Source organism: Carcharodon carcharias, chromosome 14 (genome assembly GCF_017639515.1).
Source record: "Carcharodon carcharias isolate sCarCar2 chromosome 14, sCarCar2.pri, whole genome shotgun sequence".
In the NCBI taxonomy this organism is placed as follows: domain Eukaryota; kingdom Metazoa; phylum Chordata; class Chondrichthyes; order Lamniformes; family Lamnidae; genus Carcharodon; species Carcharodon carcharias.
The window spans coordinates 141,508,753-141,523,593 of record NC_054480.1 but is presented as its reverse complement, the minus strand read 5'-3'; the positions used below and the strand labels follow the sequence as shown (position 1 = coordinate 141,523,593).

The 14,841-nt window shown below is 39.6% G+C and overlaps 1 protein-coding gene across 2 annotated transcripts in view; it reads left to right on the top strand.

Annotated features, from left to right (window-relative positions):
• Positions 1-14,841, top strand: part of stk11 (serine/threonine kinase 11) — a 218,340-nt gene that overhangs the window by 122,977 nt on the left and 80,522 nt on the right. For both annotated transcript variants that reach the window (XM_041204717.1, XM_041204716.1), the window contains exons 2-4: positions 4,198-4,281; positions 6,938-7,027; positions 10,933-11,065. In XM_041204717.1, coding sequence (XP_041060651.1) covers positions 4,198-4,281; positions 6,938-7,027; positions 10,933-11,065 — 307 coding nt within the window. The remainder of the gene's footprint in view (positions 1-4,197; positions 4,282-6,937; positions 7,028-10,932; positions 11,066-14,841) is intronic.

Genomic DNA, 14,841 nt, shown 5'->3' with positions numbered 1-14,841 from the left:
TGCACTGTTTTGTTAGTAAGTTTGCTCTCCCAAAGAAATGTGAGAAAATGGAAAGTAAGTATAGGGAACTGGAGCTTAGAGGGATTTGCCAGATTTGAATTGAGAATCTAACTTTATGTAGCATGAAGCACTAATGCTGAAGTACTGTTGAGCTGATTCAAGACAAGAATGGACAAACAGTTCAGTTTGGTGAGCTACTGCTTATTGTCTATATTACTAATACATTTGCCCTAGAAGTGAACAAATTTACAGTTATGTGCACTGTGCTATACTTGCATACGATAAATGATAGCATACTTGAAATATTTTAATTTGTCATTTTATAGGGATTAAGCCGCTACATGTGTACTTTTGCAGATAGGTGCAGTTGTGTCAGCTTGATTTGATAGTGGCATTCTTTCCTCCGTCAGAAGATCTGGGGCAGGACTTTGCCCCCTTGGCTGGGGGTGCTCGGCGAGGGCAGTTGGGAAGCTGACCACTGCCCGCGATCAGCTCCGCATTGCAATTGCACGTGGGCTGGCTAATTAAGGCCTGCCCTGTGTGGATCGTGAGTGGCAGTGCTGAGCACTGCCTGTGTGGGTGGGGGGGGGGGGGGGGGGGGGGGGGGGGGGGGGGGGTGGTGAGGGTGAACGGGCCGAGCGCTATCCGCACATGCACGAGAAAGAGCGCTTCAATCTCCCTGAGGCACGGAGCTACCTCGGGTGGGGGGTGGGATTGAAGTGCTGTGTTTAAAAAAAAAAATAGTGAAGAGTTAAAATTAATAAAACATGTCCCCTCATGACTGACAGATGAGCAGGGACATGTTTTTAATTTAAAAATAAAGTTTTCATTTAATGCTTATTTGCTTTAGAAAACCTCATCCCTTGTAGATGAGGTTTTCGCCTGGCCGCCAACCATTAGGTTGGACGGGCAGCGTAAATTTGAATTTAATTAGGTTGCTAATAGCCTTAATTGGCCTTATAATTATCAGTGGGCATGTAGCTGACTCTGGCACCCGCCGACCGAGCGAAATATCGTGAGACTGCGCGATAACGTTGGGACTAACGCCTGATTTCATCGCACGCCATTTTATGTTTGGGCGTGTGCCCACATGCCTAGCATAATATGCTGCCCCTGGTGTAAGGAACATATCTTTTTATTTCTGTTGGACTGGGGATTAAAATTACAATGGCTGAAGTTTGAAAGACATGTCCGCTGGAACAGGATGAGAGACATATACAGTGTTGCAGTCCTGGAACAGAGTTTGCCATGAAAGACAGGATGGTGCTGGAAAGGAGTCCTGGACCAAGGGAGCTGTCTGGCAACAATATTTTAATTGGCTCCTGACCAGGTTTTGTGTGAGGGCAGTGCAGCAGAATAGCTTCTAGCCTGAAAGGGACAAGACCTTAAAACCCCCCCTTTCCTGTGTGGAAGATTCCAGTAATTCCACAACAATAGCTAGCAGGCTTTTTCTCCTCATATCTCTACAATCTGCTCTCTCTTTGAAAACCCCATCAAGAGGCAAAAAGGGAAAATTACTGTTAGAGACATTGAAAGGCAGGTGCTGAACCAGTGAACGAAATAGTGAAAGTGCTGGAAGGCCATCTCACGTCATCAACAAGAACTGAAATGAATTTGGAAGACATCGATTAAATAAACCCATCAAATCCTGTACTCCGGAATTGGTACTATTGAACTGTTTTGTACGACGCTTGAAATTCATGTTTTTTATGTGTCTTATGTGTCTTGTATATATGTGTGTATATAGGGATTTAAGAAGGGGTAGAGTTTATGTTATAGAATTAGAAATTAGCAGTTCATATTTCTTTCTTTTGCCACTGGTTAACGACAGTTTGCTCGATAAACAATTATTATTAAGTTTACAAACCTGGTGCTCATATTCTGTTAACCTAAAATAAACTGTTAGAATTGGGGCAGTCTGGTGGTTTGGAGAAACTTTTCACAGTTGTCGAGGCTTGGGGAACAGTGGGGCTTGATATTACAGCGCACTATCCCCACTGGTCATGACACTGGTGTTCAAGTGCTATTGTAGTACTTGAGCACATGGTTTAGGCCAAGGAGGTCCGACCTATTCACATGGAGGGCCACATTTCAAAATTTTTCTTGCTCAAGGGGCCGATAAACAAATTTTGGAAAGGTGAAGCTCAGAGTAACATTATACATGAAGTTAAAAAAGATATGAAATGAAAAAATTTGCTGAGCAAGAACAAACAATGGTAATAAATAAATCCCAATCCCCTGGGGTGCTCACACATATACCCTCACCTTCTATGAGAGTGGATGAGAGTCCATGATGGTGCGTGTGGATGAGAACGAATGAAAACTCTGATACTGGGAGTGAGCCAGACTTATGGATACACTCTGCTCATTCACGCATACACTCTCCTCGCTCTGCTCACTCTCTGAAACTCTCCTGTCTCTGCCACCCGCGCGCCCCTTCCCCCTGGTTCCCCCTCCCCCGGGCGCACTATTTCCCCCTCTTTCTCTGACCCCTCTCACGCCCCCTCCTGCTCTCTCTGACCCCTCTCATGTCCGCCCCCCCCCCTCTTGTCCCTGACCCCCCTCTCGTTCTCCAGTCGCCCACCTACTTGGACGCCAGTGGGTCTCAGTCCTGCCTCGTTCTGCACTCTGGACGCCTGCTCCCTGTTTCCGGCATCTCCACTCGTGGGCTTCCTGAGCTCCGATCGCACTGCGGCTGGTATTCATTGCTCCTCCGATTGCACATTGTTTCTTTCCCACATTTGCTGCTGATAGGCTCACTATTGAGCCCATCGGCAGCAAACGTTGGAGAGAAATGGCCTGTGATTGTAGGAGTAACTCCATGGAGAATCTCCATTCAATTTTACTTGTTTGACTAGTAATTTGAAAAATGGCACCAGGGGTCACGTAGAAGGGCTTCATTGGCTGCTGCTGGCCCGCGGCCTGTACGTTGGACAAGCCTGGTTTAGGCTGATCCTTCAACGTGGAGAGAATGCTGTATTTGTGAAGATGTTGTCTTTTGAATTTCATTATTTGAAAAACAGCAAGAGCATTTTCTTTGTGTTGGCCAATGCTTATCTCTTAACCAACTATAACACCAAAACAGATTAACTGATCATTGATCTATCTTGCTGTTTGTTTTAAACTTTCTATACTCAAAACTGGTGCCATGTTTGCCTTCATTACTACTGTGACCATACTTTAATCTAGAGGACATTGTTAGGAAGAGGTAGTGTTACTGTTTGTAAGTGTGTGTGTTTGTCTTGATTGGATTAATGGCAGCTGGTCTGAAGACCTTGGTGTAATTATAGCAAACATGGGGAGAAGTTTAGAATGCAAGGTGTAAAAGGACATTTGCATTTTTAAATTAACCAGGCTGCATTGTTTTCAAAAGAGGGGTGAAATGTGTCACTTAGCCAGGTGAAGTTCAAACAATGTGTTCATTTTTCCCAAAGATTACTGGCAAAATTAGTACTATGAGAGATTTTTATTAGAAACGTGAAGTACAAAGATATAGTGAAACAATGGGAGTTTGTGCCCAGAGGAAAATATGTATAAAGGACCGAAGGCTGTGTGTAGGGCAAACATTTTAAGATCTAACAAGTATGAAAAGCCTTCAGCATCTATGCTTCAAGCTGCTGTCTTCAAAGAACTGAAGTTAAGAAAACTGAATTCGACTTGTTCAGGGTGTATCACCTTCCCTGGGTCTTTTAAAATCTGTGTGTCTTTCTGTTGCCTTAGGGAATTTAAAAGTTATCATAATAGCAATTTGTAGATCTATGTATGTGCTTAAAAATCATTTTTCTTTTTGTTAAATGGTCAGTCTACTTTTGTAAAAACCTATAAGACTTGGTGGCCTTATTGCTACTGAATTCAAGGCATGCACCTTGAAGTTTAGACAAATTGCAAAACAAGTTGTAGGAAGTTTGCGTTGGATTTGAATAACTCAGCATTTACTGTTGGCTATGCCATAACAATGTGACAGAGACAACATAAATGCACATTCTTTCCTTTGTGTTACAAAAGATGTATAATGTATTGTGACAGCAAAAACCTCCTTGTTGGAAAAGAATATTTGTATTGGAACTTAAATAATTTGTTTTCTAAAAAAATTACTGTTTTCTAATCTGTTTCAGTGTTTTTGTTTTATGGTATTAGGTTTATTGACACTGTCTGAAGTGGAAAGACTTTTATTTCAACCATGCTTCTTGTTTTCAGGGAAATTCAGTTGCTCAGGAGACTACGACACAAAAATGTAATCCAGTTGGTAGATGTGCTGTATAACGAAGAAAAACAAAAAATATATCCTTTTTTATGACTGGGAAATATTTAATAAATCCTGCAAAGTAGAGTTGCGTGATAAGTTAAATTTTGAAGTTATTTAGGGTGTGTGTGTGGGTAAAATTGGATGACTTGTGTTTCCTTTGGAATATTCCAAGTAATAGACTTGGCCTGTCTCTAGTGATGAGTTTGAAATGCAGTATTGATTGCAGCTACTGTAGTTTAAGACACCATGATATACGGTTAAACTAGGCACACATTTGTCCCATAATTTTCCTGTCTATTGTAATGATGACTGTTGCATTTGAAGATCTGTTAGGACATCTTTTATGACTAACTTCAGTACATCTTTAAATGTGATGCTCTATAAATGGGTTTCATTACTTTCAGTTAATAATCAGTCCTGAAGCTTAGAATTATTTTAGGAAGAGTAATTTTTGTTCTTTTGTTCTATTTTTTTCCCTGATGTTGGAATTTAGCTCTGTTGTAAATTGTGGAAAATACTTAAGCCTGTATACTTGCAAACTGAACAGTGGGGGTTGTAAGAAAACATTTAAAGATAAGTTATATTCAAAGGCAATTTCATGGTTGAGTAAAGTGGTATTTTTTTTAGGTAAGAATGTATATTCCCATGGTGAAGGCAGACTGGATTCTTTCTTTCATAAGGAAATTGGATAATTAAACAAATTGAAAAAAAATTGCAGGGCAGCTGGGTAAAATGAGGCAGTGGAACTGGCTGAGATGCTTTTGCAAAGAGCTGGCATGGTCATGATAAGCTGAATGATCGTCTCCTGTGTTGGGAGCATTCCATGATTCTAAGAATGAATCCTTCAACAAAACTCATTACCTGATTTAATATAGTGTAAAATCAACTTCCGAACAAACCCATGAATGCTGCTTTCACATTTAGCAGTTATATTATGAATTCCTTGTGTCTTGAATGAGTTGGGCCCCACACACACACACACACACACACACACACACACACACACACACACACACACACACACACACACAGAGCAGTTGGAGAAAAGAGAAAATATATAAAGTGAGATGTCTTCATCCCTCCATGTACCAGTGCAAATTAGTAATCAACACAGCCAACTAGCCAATTCTGTTCGTGCTAGTAATGGACTAATTACTGCTATACATCTCTCTAGATGGAGTTCTTCACGTATTCAAAATTATCACATTATTTCAGACCTATAACATTTACAACCTTTCTAACGTGGAAATAAATCATTTTTTAAAAACTGTGACATGGTTCTCTTGTTTGTATATGGGACATAGCCAGATGAATAATACTGACCTAGTGTGGGTGGAATAGATTTAGGCATCAATTCTTGTGGGCAAAGTCACCAGCTGAATTAAGGAAAAGAAAATGTGCAAAACAAGCCAGTTCATGCACCACTGCACGTACACAATACACAAATGTATATTAAGCTCTGGAAAAGCTTGCCTGATCTTATAGATTTTAGTAAATTGTAAGTATGTAATCTTCACTGCTTTCTGGTCCATTGAATATACTGTGTGGCTGGGTGTCTGTCTGGTTTTTGATATAGATGGAAGCCGTCTCCAAGCAGAAAATGATCTTCTAGCTCAATAATGCAAAGAAAAATCAATTGCTCCAGTTTCAATAATCCTACTTTTGTATTTTGCAGATTTGTGATTGTTCCCATTCAGCGTTTTCAGGATTTGAATAACATATTATTTTCAAATTCTATCATAAATATTAAAATAATCTCCAGTTTAACTTGAAGTTTCAATTTATAAATCACAGAAATGACTTTTATAGTTGACAATTATTTCAATCAACCAGATGAAAGCCTTCCCCCAGGAGCTAATTGCAACTGGGCTACCTGGAAGTGCCTTAACAGAGATAAAAACAAAAAAACTGCGGATGCTGGAAATCCAAAACAAAAACAGAATTACCTGGAAAAACTCAGCAGGTCTGGCAGCTTAAAATTTCCCCATGTTTTCCAGATGTTGAATGTGGAAAGTCTACCTCCACTCGTTCAATTCCATTAAATGTGCAGTAATGAGGTTCCCTCACTTGGAGCCCAGGGAGCTCATTGCAGCAGATTGTGCTAGATGGGAAATCAAGGACTTGGTACTAATGTTCCCCCTAACATTCTCACTGGGAAGCCACTCACAGCACATGGGACAAACAACAAAGGAATATTAGAGGGGCTCAGCACTCATGATTTCTCATGGTGCTTTCTTTGTCAGTGCCATCCACAGCTGGGGTGTGGACTGGTGTAGGTCGTTCAAAGGTGTCACTAAGCAAATGAGAATATACAACCAGCCCGACAACTTGTGAATGTGGAACTGAGCCACATTTCAATTAATGTAATCTTGTACCTCCTCTGAAATGTTTTGGGATAATTTTCCATTTAAAGACACCTTACATTAAATATTTGTTATCTTACACCTTCCAAGGATTGGAACTGATGCAGTTTGACTTCCAAATGAATTAAAATTTCATATTTAAAAAAAAATCTAAAGCAATACCTCTTAAAAAGCTGCTTTTGGATAATAAGGATACAAATAATTACTCTACTGACTGATGTAGAAGCTATGCATTTATTTCTGTTGGAATGCTATGATGCTAAAATAGAATCGTCCAAGAATATTTTGATGATAGATTGGCATATACTGTTTCCTTGACTTGACTAACGTATATGGTAATGGAGTATTGCGTGTGTGGAATGCAAGAAATGTTGGACAGCGTCACAGATAAGAAATTCCCAGTATTTCAAGCTCATGGGTAAGTAACTTTCAGTAATTATCATATGGCAAGAAAGACTTCTTTCACTTTTAAGCAAGTCAATTTTACATGCCTTCTGTAACTCTGACTCAACTGCTTTGTGGTTCCAAAAGCTTTTAATTATATCCCATTTCCACTCTTCCCCTCCCCCACCCCTCCAACCTTAATCATGTCTCCACTGTATCCCAGAAAGCATTGGTTACAAGAGAAACTTGTAAACATTCCCAAATTATTTTCCAAAACTTGAAAATCTAAAATTTTTGCCTTACTTTCTGTTCCTATTTTAAAACTGCCATGTTGGTACCCATGTCAAACATTCACCTTCAAATATTTTGCCATTAGTTTTAATTTAGAAACTCCAATAATGATTTTTGTTCATACTACCTCAATGCAGTATATCTTCTTAAATGTTTTGTGTTGATCTTCAGCACTGAAGTAGATCTTCAGTTGTGAAGTATGTGTGAGGCTCTCACTGAGGTTAGTGAGATGTAGATTTGGTTTGTCTCTTTAAGTGACACATTGTCGCTTTAAAACATAATAATACAACTAACTTCTTGTAGCATGTTGCTGATTTGTCGTGCACTTGTTTCCCCGATTTAAAAGATACTCGCTCATATTCAGAGCTGTGGTTTAGGATTAATTAACATGAGACTGGTGACTGCCTGAACTAAAGGTATGAAGTAAAGTTTATTATAGAATAGGAGTGCACAATATGTTAATAGTGCCCATTTTGTTATGGGAGTATCCAGAAGAGAACTGCATCTAAAATTTTGCATGTGTTGAGATAAAAGCTGTTGTGTTTTTTCAGTAATAAATGACTCATTTAACAAATAGGATGTGGCATTACCAATGTTATGAAATGCAACATATAAACTTAGCTGCAAATTTGGATCTGCCATGGGTACCTTCTCCAGTTTGGGGTCATCAGTGGCTTTCATATGTGGATACCATGTTCTTTGCATGCTGCAGTAGACTTGCCATGCCCAGTATCTACTTACACAGTAGCATAACACGAGGATGTTGCAATGGATGGTTCCTTGTGATCAGATCTGGACATTTGTGCCTTTTGCACAGACTTACATGCAAATCTCCAATCTTTTTGAGGTCAGATCATTAAAACACCTGAGAAGAATAGATATGAATCATTTGATAGCTTTATTTCACAATAAGTATATGTAGAAAAGAAGCTTATGATCAGATTTACTTAATTCAGTCAGTTCAATTTATTTTTGCATAATATTTAAAAAAAATAAAGAACAAGCTGTGCTTCTCACATTAGTGGGTCATCCTGCTTGAATTAAATACAATAACTCCTGCTCACCTTTTTACATTCTCCTTTTGAGCCTGGTAAGAGCTTGTTCTTGCAGCATTCTGTTTAAAGATCTTATTGACCTTATTAACTAACATACGAAATAGAAGCAGAAATAGGCCATTTGGCCCCTAGAGTCTGCTCCGCCATTCAATAAGATCATGGCTGATCTGTTTGCTTTTCAAGTTCTACATTCCCATCTACCCCTCAATAACCTTAACTTCTAGTTAGGCAAAGGAATCAATCTAACCCTGCCTTAAAAATATCCAGTGACCCCGCTTCCACTGCCTCCTGAGGCAGAGAGTTCGAAAGTCACACAACCCTCTGAGAGAGAAGATTTCTCCTCATCTCTGTCCTATAAGGGCAACCCCTAATTTTAAGATTGCTCCCTAGTTCTGGACTCGCTCACAAGAGGAAACATCCTTTCCATGTCCACCTTATCAAGACCATTCAGGATCTTATATTCTTCAATCAAGTCACCTCCCACTCTTCTAAACTCCAGTGGAAACAAGCCCAGTCTGTCCAATCTATCTTCATAAGACAACCTGCTCATTCCAGGTATCAATCTCGTAAATCTCTCCTGAATTGCCTGCAATGCATTTACATCCCTCCTTAAATTGCTCACCAAAACTGCACACAGCATTCGAGATGCTGTCTCACCTATGCCCTGTATAACTGAAGCATAACATCCTTACTTTTATGCTCAATCTCTCTTGTAGTAAAGGATAGCATTCCATTAGCCTTCTTGATTAGATGCTGTACCTGCGTTGTAACTTATTGTGCACAAGAACACTTAGATCCCTCTGCTTCTCAGAATTCTGCAACCATTCTCCATTTAAGAAATACACTTTTTTTATTCTTCCTGCCAAAATGAGCGGCCTCACATTTTCCCCCATTATACTCCATCTGCCAGTTTCACTCAACTTATCTATATCCATCTGCAAACTCTTTATGTCGGTCTTCACAACATACTTTCCTACCTATCTTTATGTTGTCTGCAAATTTAACTACCATGCCTTCGATTGTCTCATCTAAGTCTTTGATGTAAAGTGTAAAAAGTTGAAACCCCAACACTGAACCCTGCAGGATTCCACTAGTCACATTCTGCCAAAGACCTGGTTTTGCATACTCTGTTTTCTGCCAGCTAGCCAATCCTCTCTCCAGGCTAATATGTTACTCCCTACATGGTTAGCTTTTATTTCCCGCAATAACCTTTGATGTGGTACCTTGTCAAACGCCTTCTGGGAATCCAAGTCTACGGGCACATGTTATCCACCGCACATGTAACTCCTTCAAAGTACTCTCATAAATTGGTTAAACGTGATTTCCCCTTCACAAAACCATGCTGACTCTTCACGATTGCTTTGTGTTTTTCTATAACATGCTTAATGATCGATTCTAACAACTTCCCCACGACAGACATCAAGCTAACTGGCTTATAGTTTCCTGTTTTCTGGCTCTCTCCCTTCTTGAATAGGTGGGATATATTTGCTACTTTCCAGTCTTATGGAATCTTTGCAGAATCTAGGGAATTTTGGAAAATTAACACCAACGCATCTACTACCTCATTAGCCACCTGTTTTACGATCCTAGGGTGAAATCCATATGGACCTGGAGGCTTGTCAGTTTTCTTAGTACCTCTTCCCTAGTAATTGTAATTTCACCCAAGTTCCTCTCTCCCCTCCTCCTCTTGATTGACAGCTATTACTGGAATGTTTTTATATCCTCTATAGTAAAGACAGAAGCAAAATATTTGTCCATTTCATCTGCCATTTCCTTATTGTCTACTACGAACTGCTCATTCTCCCTCTAGTGGACCAACACTCGCTTTACCTACTCTTTTCCTGTTTAAATTCCTGTAGAAACTCTTGCTATCTGTTTTAACATTTCTAGCTAACTTGCTCTCATTCTCCTGATTAACCACCTTATTAACTGTATACTGGACAGCACTCTAAAGGGCAGCATTAAGACTGAATTCATGTGATATTCTTCCCCTGTCGCTCTTAATATACGCCCAGCTTCAGTTTTGCTTCTGCCCAACAGCATGGCCAAAGTGAAGAACTATGCTTCGTTGGAGATTGAGCCTGGATCAGCATATAACTCCGTCTAAATTAAAATTTTAAATCTGTTGACCTTTCTAGAACATTTGGGTCCATTCTGCCATTCGTGCCCTCCTGTGACTTTTGTTGCTGGTGCTGGAAGCAAAAATATATATTCTCAATTTTTTACTATTAAATGGACCTTTATTTTTATAATGTTTGTGTAGAATGAAAAAAATGCCACTGAAGGGTGGTTGAATTTTTAAGTTGACAAAGGTCTATTTTATTATAGATTACGGTGTAGTATAATAAATTAAGGCCTTGGGTATTAATGAATACAGGGAATGGAACTAAACAGGATAATGTAATGAGTATTCGTATTAGTGAATATTATGATGTCATGTATGCACTTACCTAATATGAGTAAAGAAATCATAACAGTATATTTTTATATTTGTAAATGCTGATGTTGTGAAGGCTAAACTATCTTAATATTTTATATTGATTTAATTAGATATTACTGTAAAAAATGTTTTTTCTCAAAATAATTTGGACAGGTACTTCTGCCAACTGATTGATGGTCTAGAATATTTGCACAGTCAAGGAATAGTCCACAAAGATATTAAACCGGGAAACCTACTGCTAACAACAGATGGCACTTTGAAAATCTCAGACCTAGGAGTAGCTGAAGTATGTATCCTAGTTCTTATTCCATAGCAAAACGCACATATACTTTAATTAATGTTGCATTAGTGCCTGTCGTAATATCTATCATTGCTGACATTTTTTACCAAAAGATACATTTCAACTTGTGTTTCTTAGTTATTGCTTAAGAACAGTGTAGTATCTTCAGAGCTGTGCTACCTCTTGATAAACACCAGAGAGAGAAGAGTGTTTTTAAACTTAAAGCCTCCCTCTGAGTTTCCTTTTTATCTTATTGGAATGGATGGCCAGCCTTGGTATGTACACAAGATGAAGAAAGCTTGAAGGTTTCAGCTCTGTCAAGAAGTGTGCAGCCCCATGCAGACAGTACTTGACAGTAAGTCATGTATGAGGAAAGGTAGGATTCAGAGGTGCCAGTTCTCTTGAGATCATTTACCACAACTGAGTTGAAAACCTCAGAATTCAATTGAACCTTCGGTACTATACAGCCTTGGAACCCACAGAGTGAACAACTGAAACCTTTGTGTGACATTCTGTTGCTTTTGATGCTATAGTTTCCATTGCAGTGCCAATTGCTTGCATTGCTTTGGAGTTTCACAAAATATCGAATGTTTTCAACATTTATTTGACTTGCGATTCTTCATTTCAAGTTCATCTCCCTCTGATGGCATGCTTGCTCGGCGGACAGTCTTCCAATGCCTTCCAAGTTACAAATGGAGTGAAGCAGGGCTGTGCCTTGGCTCTTACCCTGTTCAGCATGATGTTCTTTGCCATACAAGTGGAGAGGAAGTCGGGAGATTGAAAACAGTAGGAGTGGAGAGGCAGTCAGGAGATTGAAAACGGCGCAAGTGGAGGAAAAAGTTTAAAGTATGTCAGTGCAGCTGGACCATGTGGAATGTGGCAAATTGTGCAGGCACAGAGTACCTTCGATGACTACATCTGCAGGAAGTGTCACCAACTGCAGAAACTTGAACAGGTTGCGGAACTCGAGTGGCGACTGGAGTCACTGCAAGGCTGAGGATTACCTAGTTAGCATATCTAGAGAGGTGATCATACTGCAACTAAGAAACACACAGGCAGAAAGGGAATGGGTGACTCCTGGAGTATCTAAGAGAAACAGGCAGGTAGAGCAGGAATCCCCTGAGACTACCTCCCTCTCTAACTGCTTTTGCATTTTGAATACTGGTGAACAAAATGGTTCCTCAGCGGACTGTAGCAAAAGCCAAAGTCATGGCACCACTGGTAGCTCAGGTGCATAGCAGAGGAGGAGGATGAGTGAAAGAGCTGTAGTGGTTAGGGGAGCAGACAGGCATTTCTACAGCTGTAGACATGACTCCAGGGTGGTATGTTGCCTCCCTGGTGTCAGGGTCAGGGATGTCACTGAGTGGCTGCAGGACATTCTTTTGGGGGAGGGTGAACAGCCAGAGGTCATGGTCCACATTGGGACCAATGACATAGGGTAGGAAAAGGGATGATGTCCTGAAAGCAGATTTTAGAGAATTAGGCAGGGAATTGAAAACTGTGATGAAAATAGTAGTGAACTTTAAAAGAACATGGACATGTTGGTGGATTAGACAGGAGAGTGGCAGATGAAGTTCAATGCAAAGAAGTGTGAGTTGGTTCATTTTGGCAGGGAGAATATGGCAAGACAGTATAAAATAAAGGGAAATATGCTAAAGGAGGTACACAAACAGAAGCACCTTGGTATATGTACATCAGTTATTGAAGATGGGAAGTCATGTTGAGAGAGCAGTTAATAAAGCATATGGTATCTTAGGCTTTATTAATAGGGATGTTGAGTACAAGTGTAAGGAGGTCATGTTGAACTTGTATAAGACACCTCACCTGGAGTACTGTGCCCAGTTCTGGGTGCCATACTTGAGGAAAGATGTGAAGGCATTGAAGTACAGAGGCGATTCGCAAGAATGATCCCAGGGTTGTTTTCCTTGGAAAAAAGGTTGAAAGGAGACTTGATAGAATTATTAAAGATCCTGGGGGGTTTGGACAGTGTACATTGTGAGAAACTGTTCCCACTTGAGAGCATTTGGAACTAAAGTGCACTAATTCAAAATAATTAGCAAAAGGTGTAATAATGATGTAAGGAAAAATATTTTCACCCAGAGGGTGGTTGGAGTCTGGAACAAACTTCCTGAGAGGGTGGTGGAGGCAGGTTCGATTGAGATATTCTAAAGGGAATCGGATTGCTATCTGAAAAAGAATGTGCAAGGTTATGGGAATAAAGCAGGGGAGTGGGATTAGGGAGACTGCTCTTTGAGAGCCAGTGCAGACTCGATGGGCCGCATTTGTTCACATTTCTCCCCTTATCCCTCTAATCTCTACAATTACTCCACTCACCAGAACTCTGACCCTCTGACTTTAGCTTCTTGTATACCACTGCCTTCCTTTGCACCATTGTTGACAGCTGTACCTTTAGCCGTCTAGATTCTGAGCTCTTGAGATCCCTCTTTAAATATCTCTTTGCATCACCATATCTCTCTTTTACTTAAAGATCCTCTTTAAAACACACCCCTCAAGCTCTTAATATCATCTTTTGCTTGGTATCTATTTTTGTCTAATGATGGGGGTGGCACTTAGGACATGTTTCCAAGTTAAAGTGCTTTATAAATGCACTACCAAAGTTGTTGTTGACAACTTGTACTTGATTGTGGCTCTTCTTAAGGTGAAATGACTTTCTTTTGTGATCACAGCCACAATCACTGTTGTTGTAGGTGCTCATCTAAGATTCAGATGGTCCAGCAAATTTTTTACTGAATATTTTTACAAGTTCACATTGACTGTCCATTTTCACCTTTCCTTAAATCCCTCTTTAAATTGATATCTGAGTTTCAACACAAATGTGTACAAATTCACTTTCTCTTATTACAAATAGAAAGTGATCTTCATTCACCTGCAATGTGTGATCACTGAGGTCTAAACTCATGTTTTTTTCTATTTATTCTCTCTAATTGGTACTTCCTTTTTCTTGGGTAAATTGTGCTACCTTTTCCTATTTGGCTTTCAGGATTTTTAAAAAAACCAGTAAGATTCGCCGTCACTTTATATGCAATGGGCAACTTCACAGTAGTGAATTGGCATGAGTCCAAAGTAGATAATCTCTTAATTTTGCTGAGTTCATTTATTTTTCTGTGTGCTTCACTGCTGCCTTGAACTTCCTGCTAGATAAAATTGACAAGGCATTACTTCTGCCATGGTCTCAAGTAAGACTGATTCTTGTTCTTCTTGCTCTAAGAGATTTGCTGTATAGTATGTGAAGAGCAACTAGTTACAAACAAAGGTAAACATATTCCGCTTTAGTTATAGTACTTCACAATTTTTGGAATGAAGTATAATCTATAAATCTTTCAGCTCACCATCCTCCTTGCTGGATTTGCCTTAGGATTTCCTTGACAGCATTCTTATTTTTGTTTAACTTCGGTAAGTTTTGAATGTGCTTCTCTCATCCCAATAAAAATGGAATCAGCAATACTCTTAATTTACCAAGAGTTGTGCTGCGATAACTCCTACAATCAAAGAGTTGCTTAAATATGCCAGGAATGCACAAGAAAGGCCAAATGTAGATGTTGCTGAAAATTGTGAAGAACCACCTTGAAACTTTATTTTTTGAAGGAAGGGCAGGTTAAACAGTAACCCTCAGGAAAGTAGATGGATTTATTAAAGAATACCATGAAAAAGGTGCAAGAGCAATAATACAAATCAGCTCTCTTTCTTCCCTCCTGCTTTTGAACTGGACAAGTCGATTTTTCATTTTAAAAATGGATTAAAAAAATGTTTGCCAAGTTCAG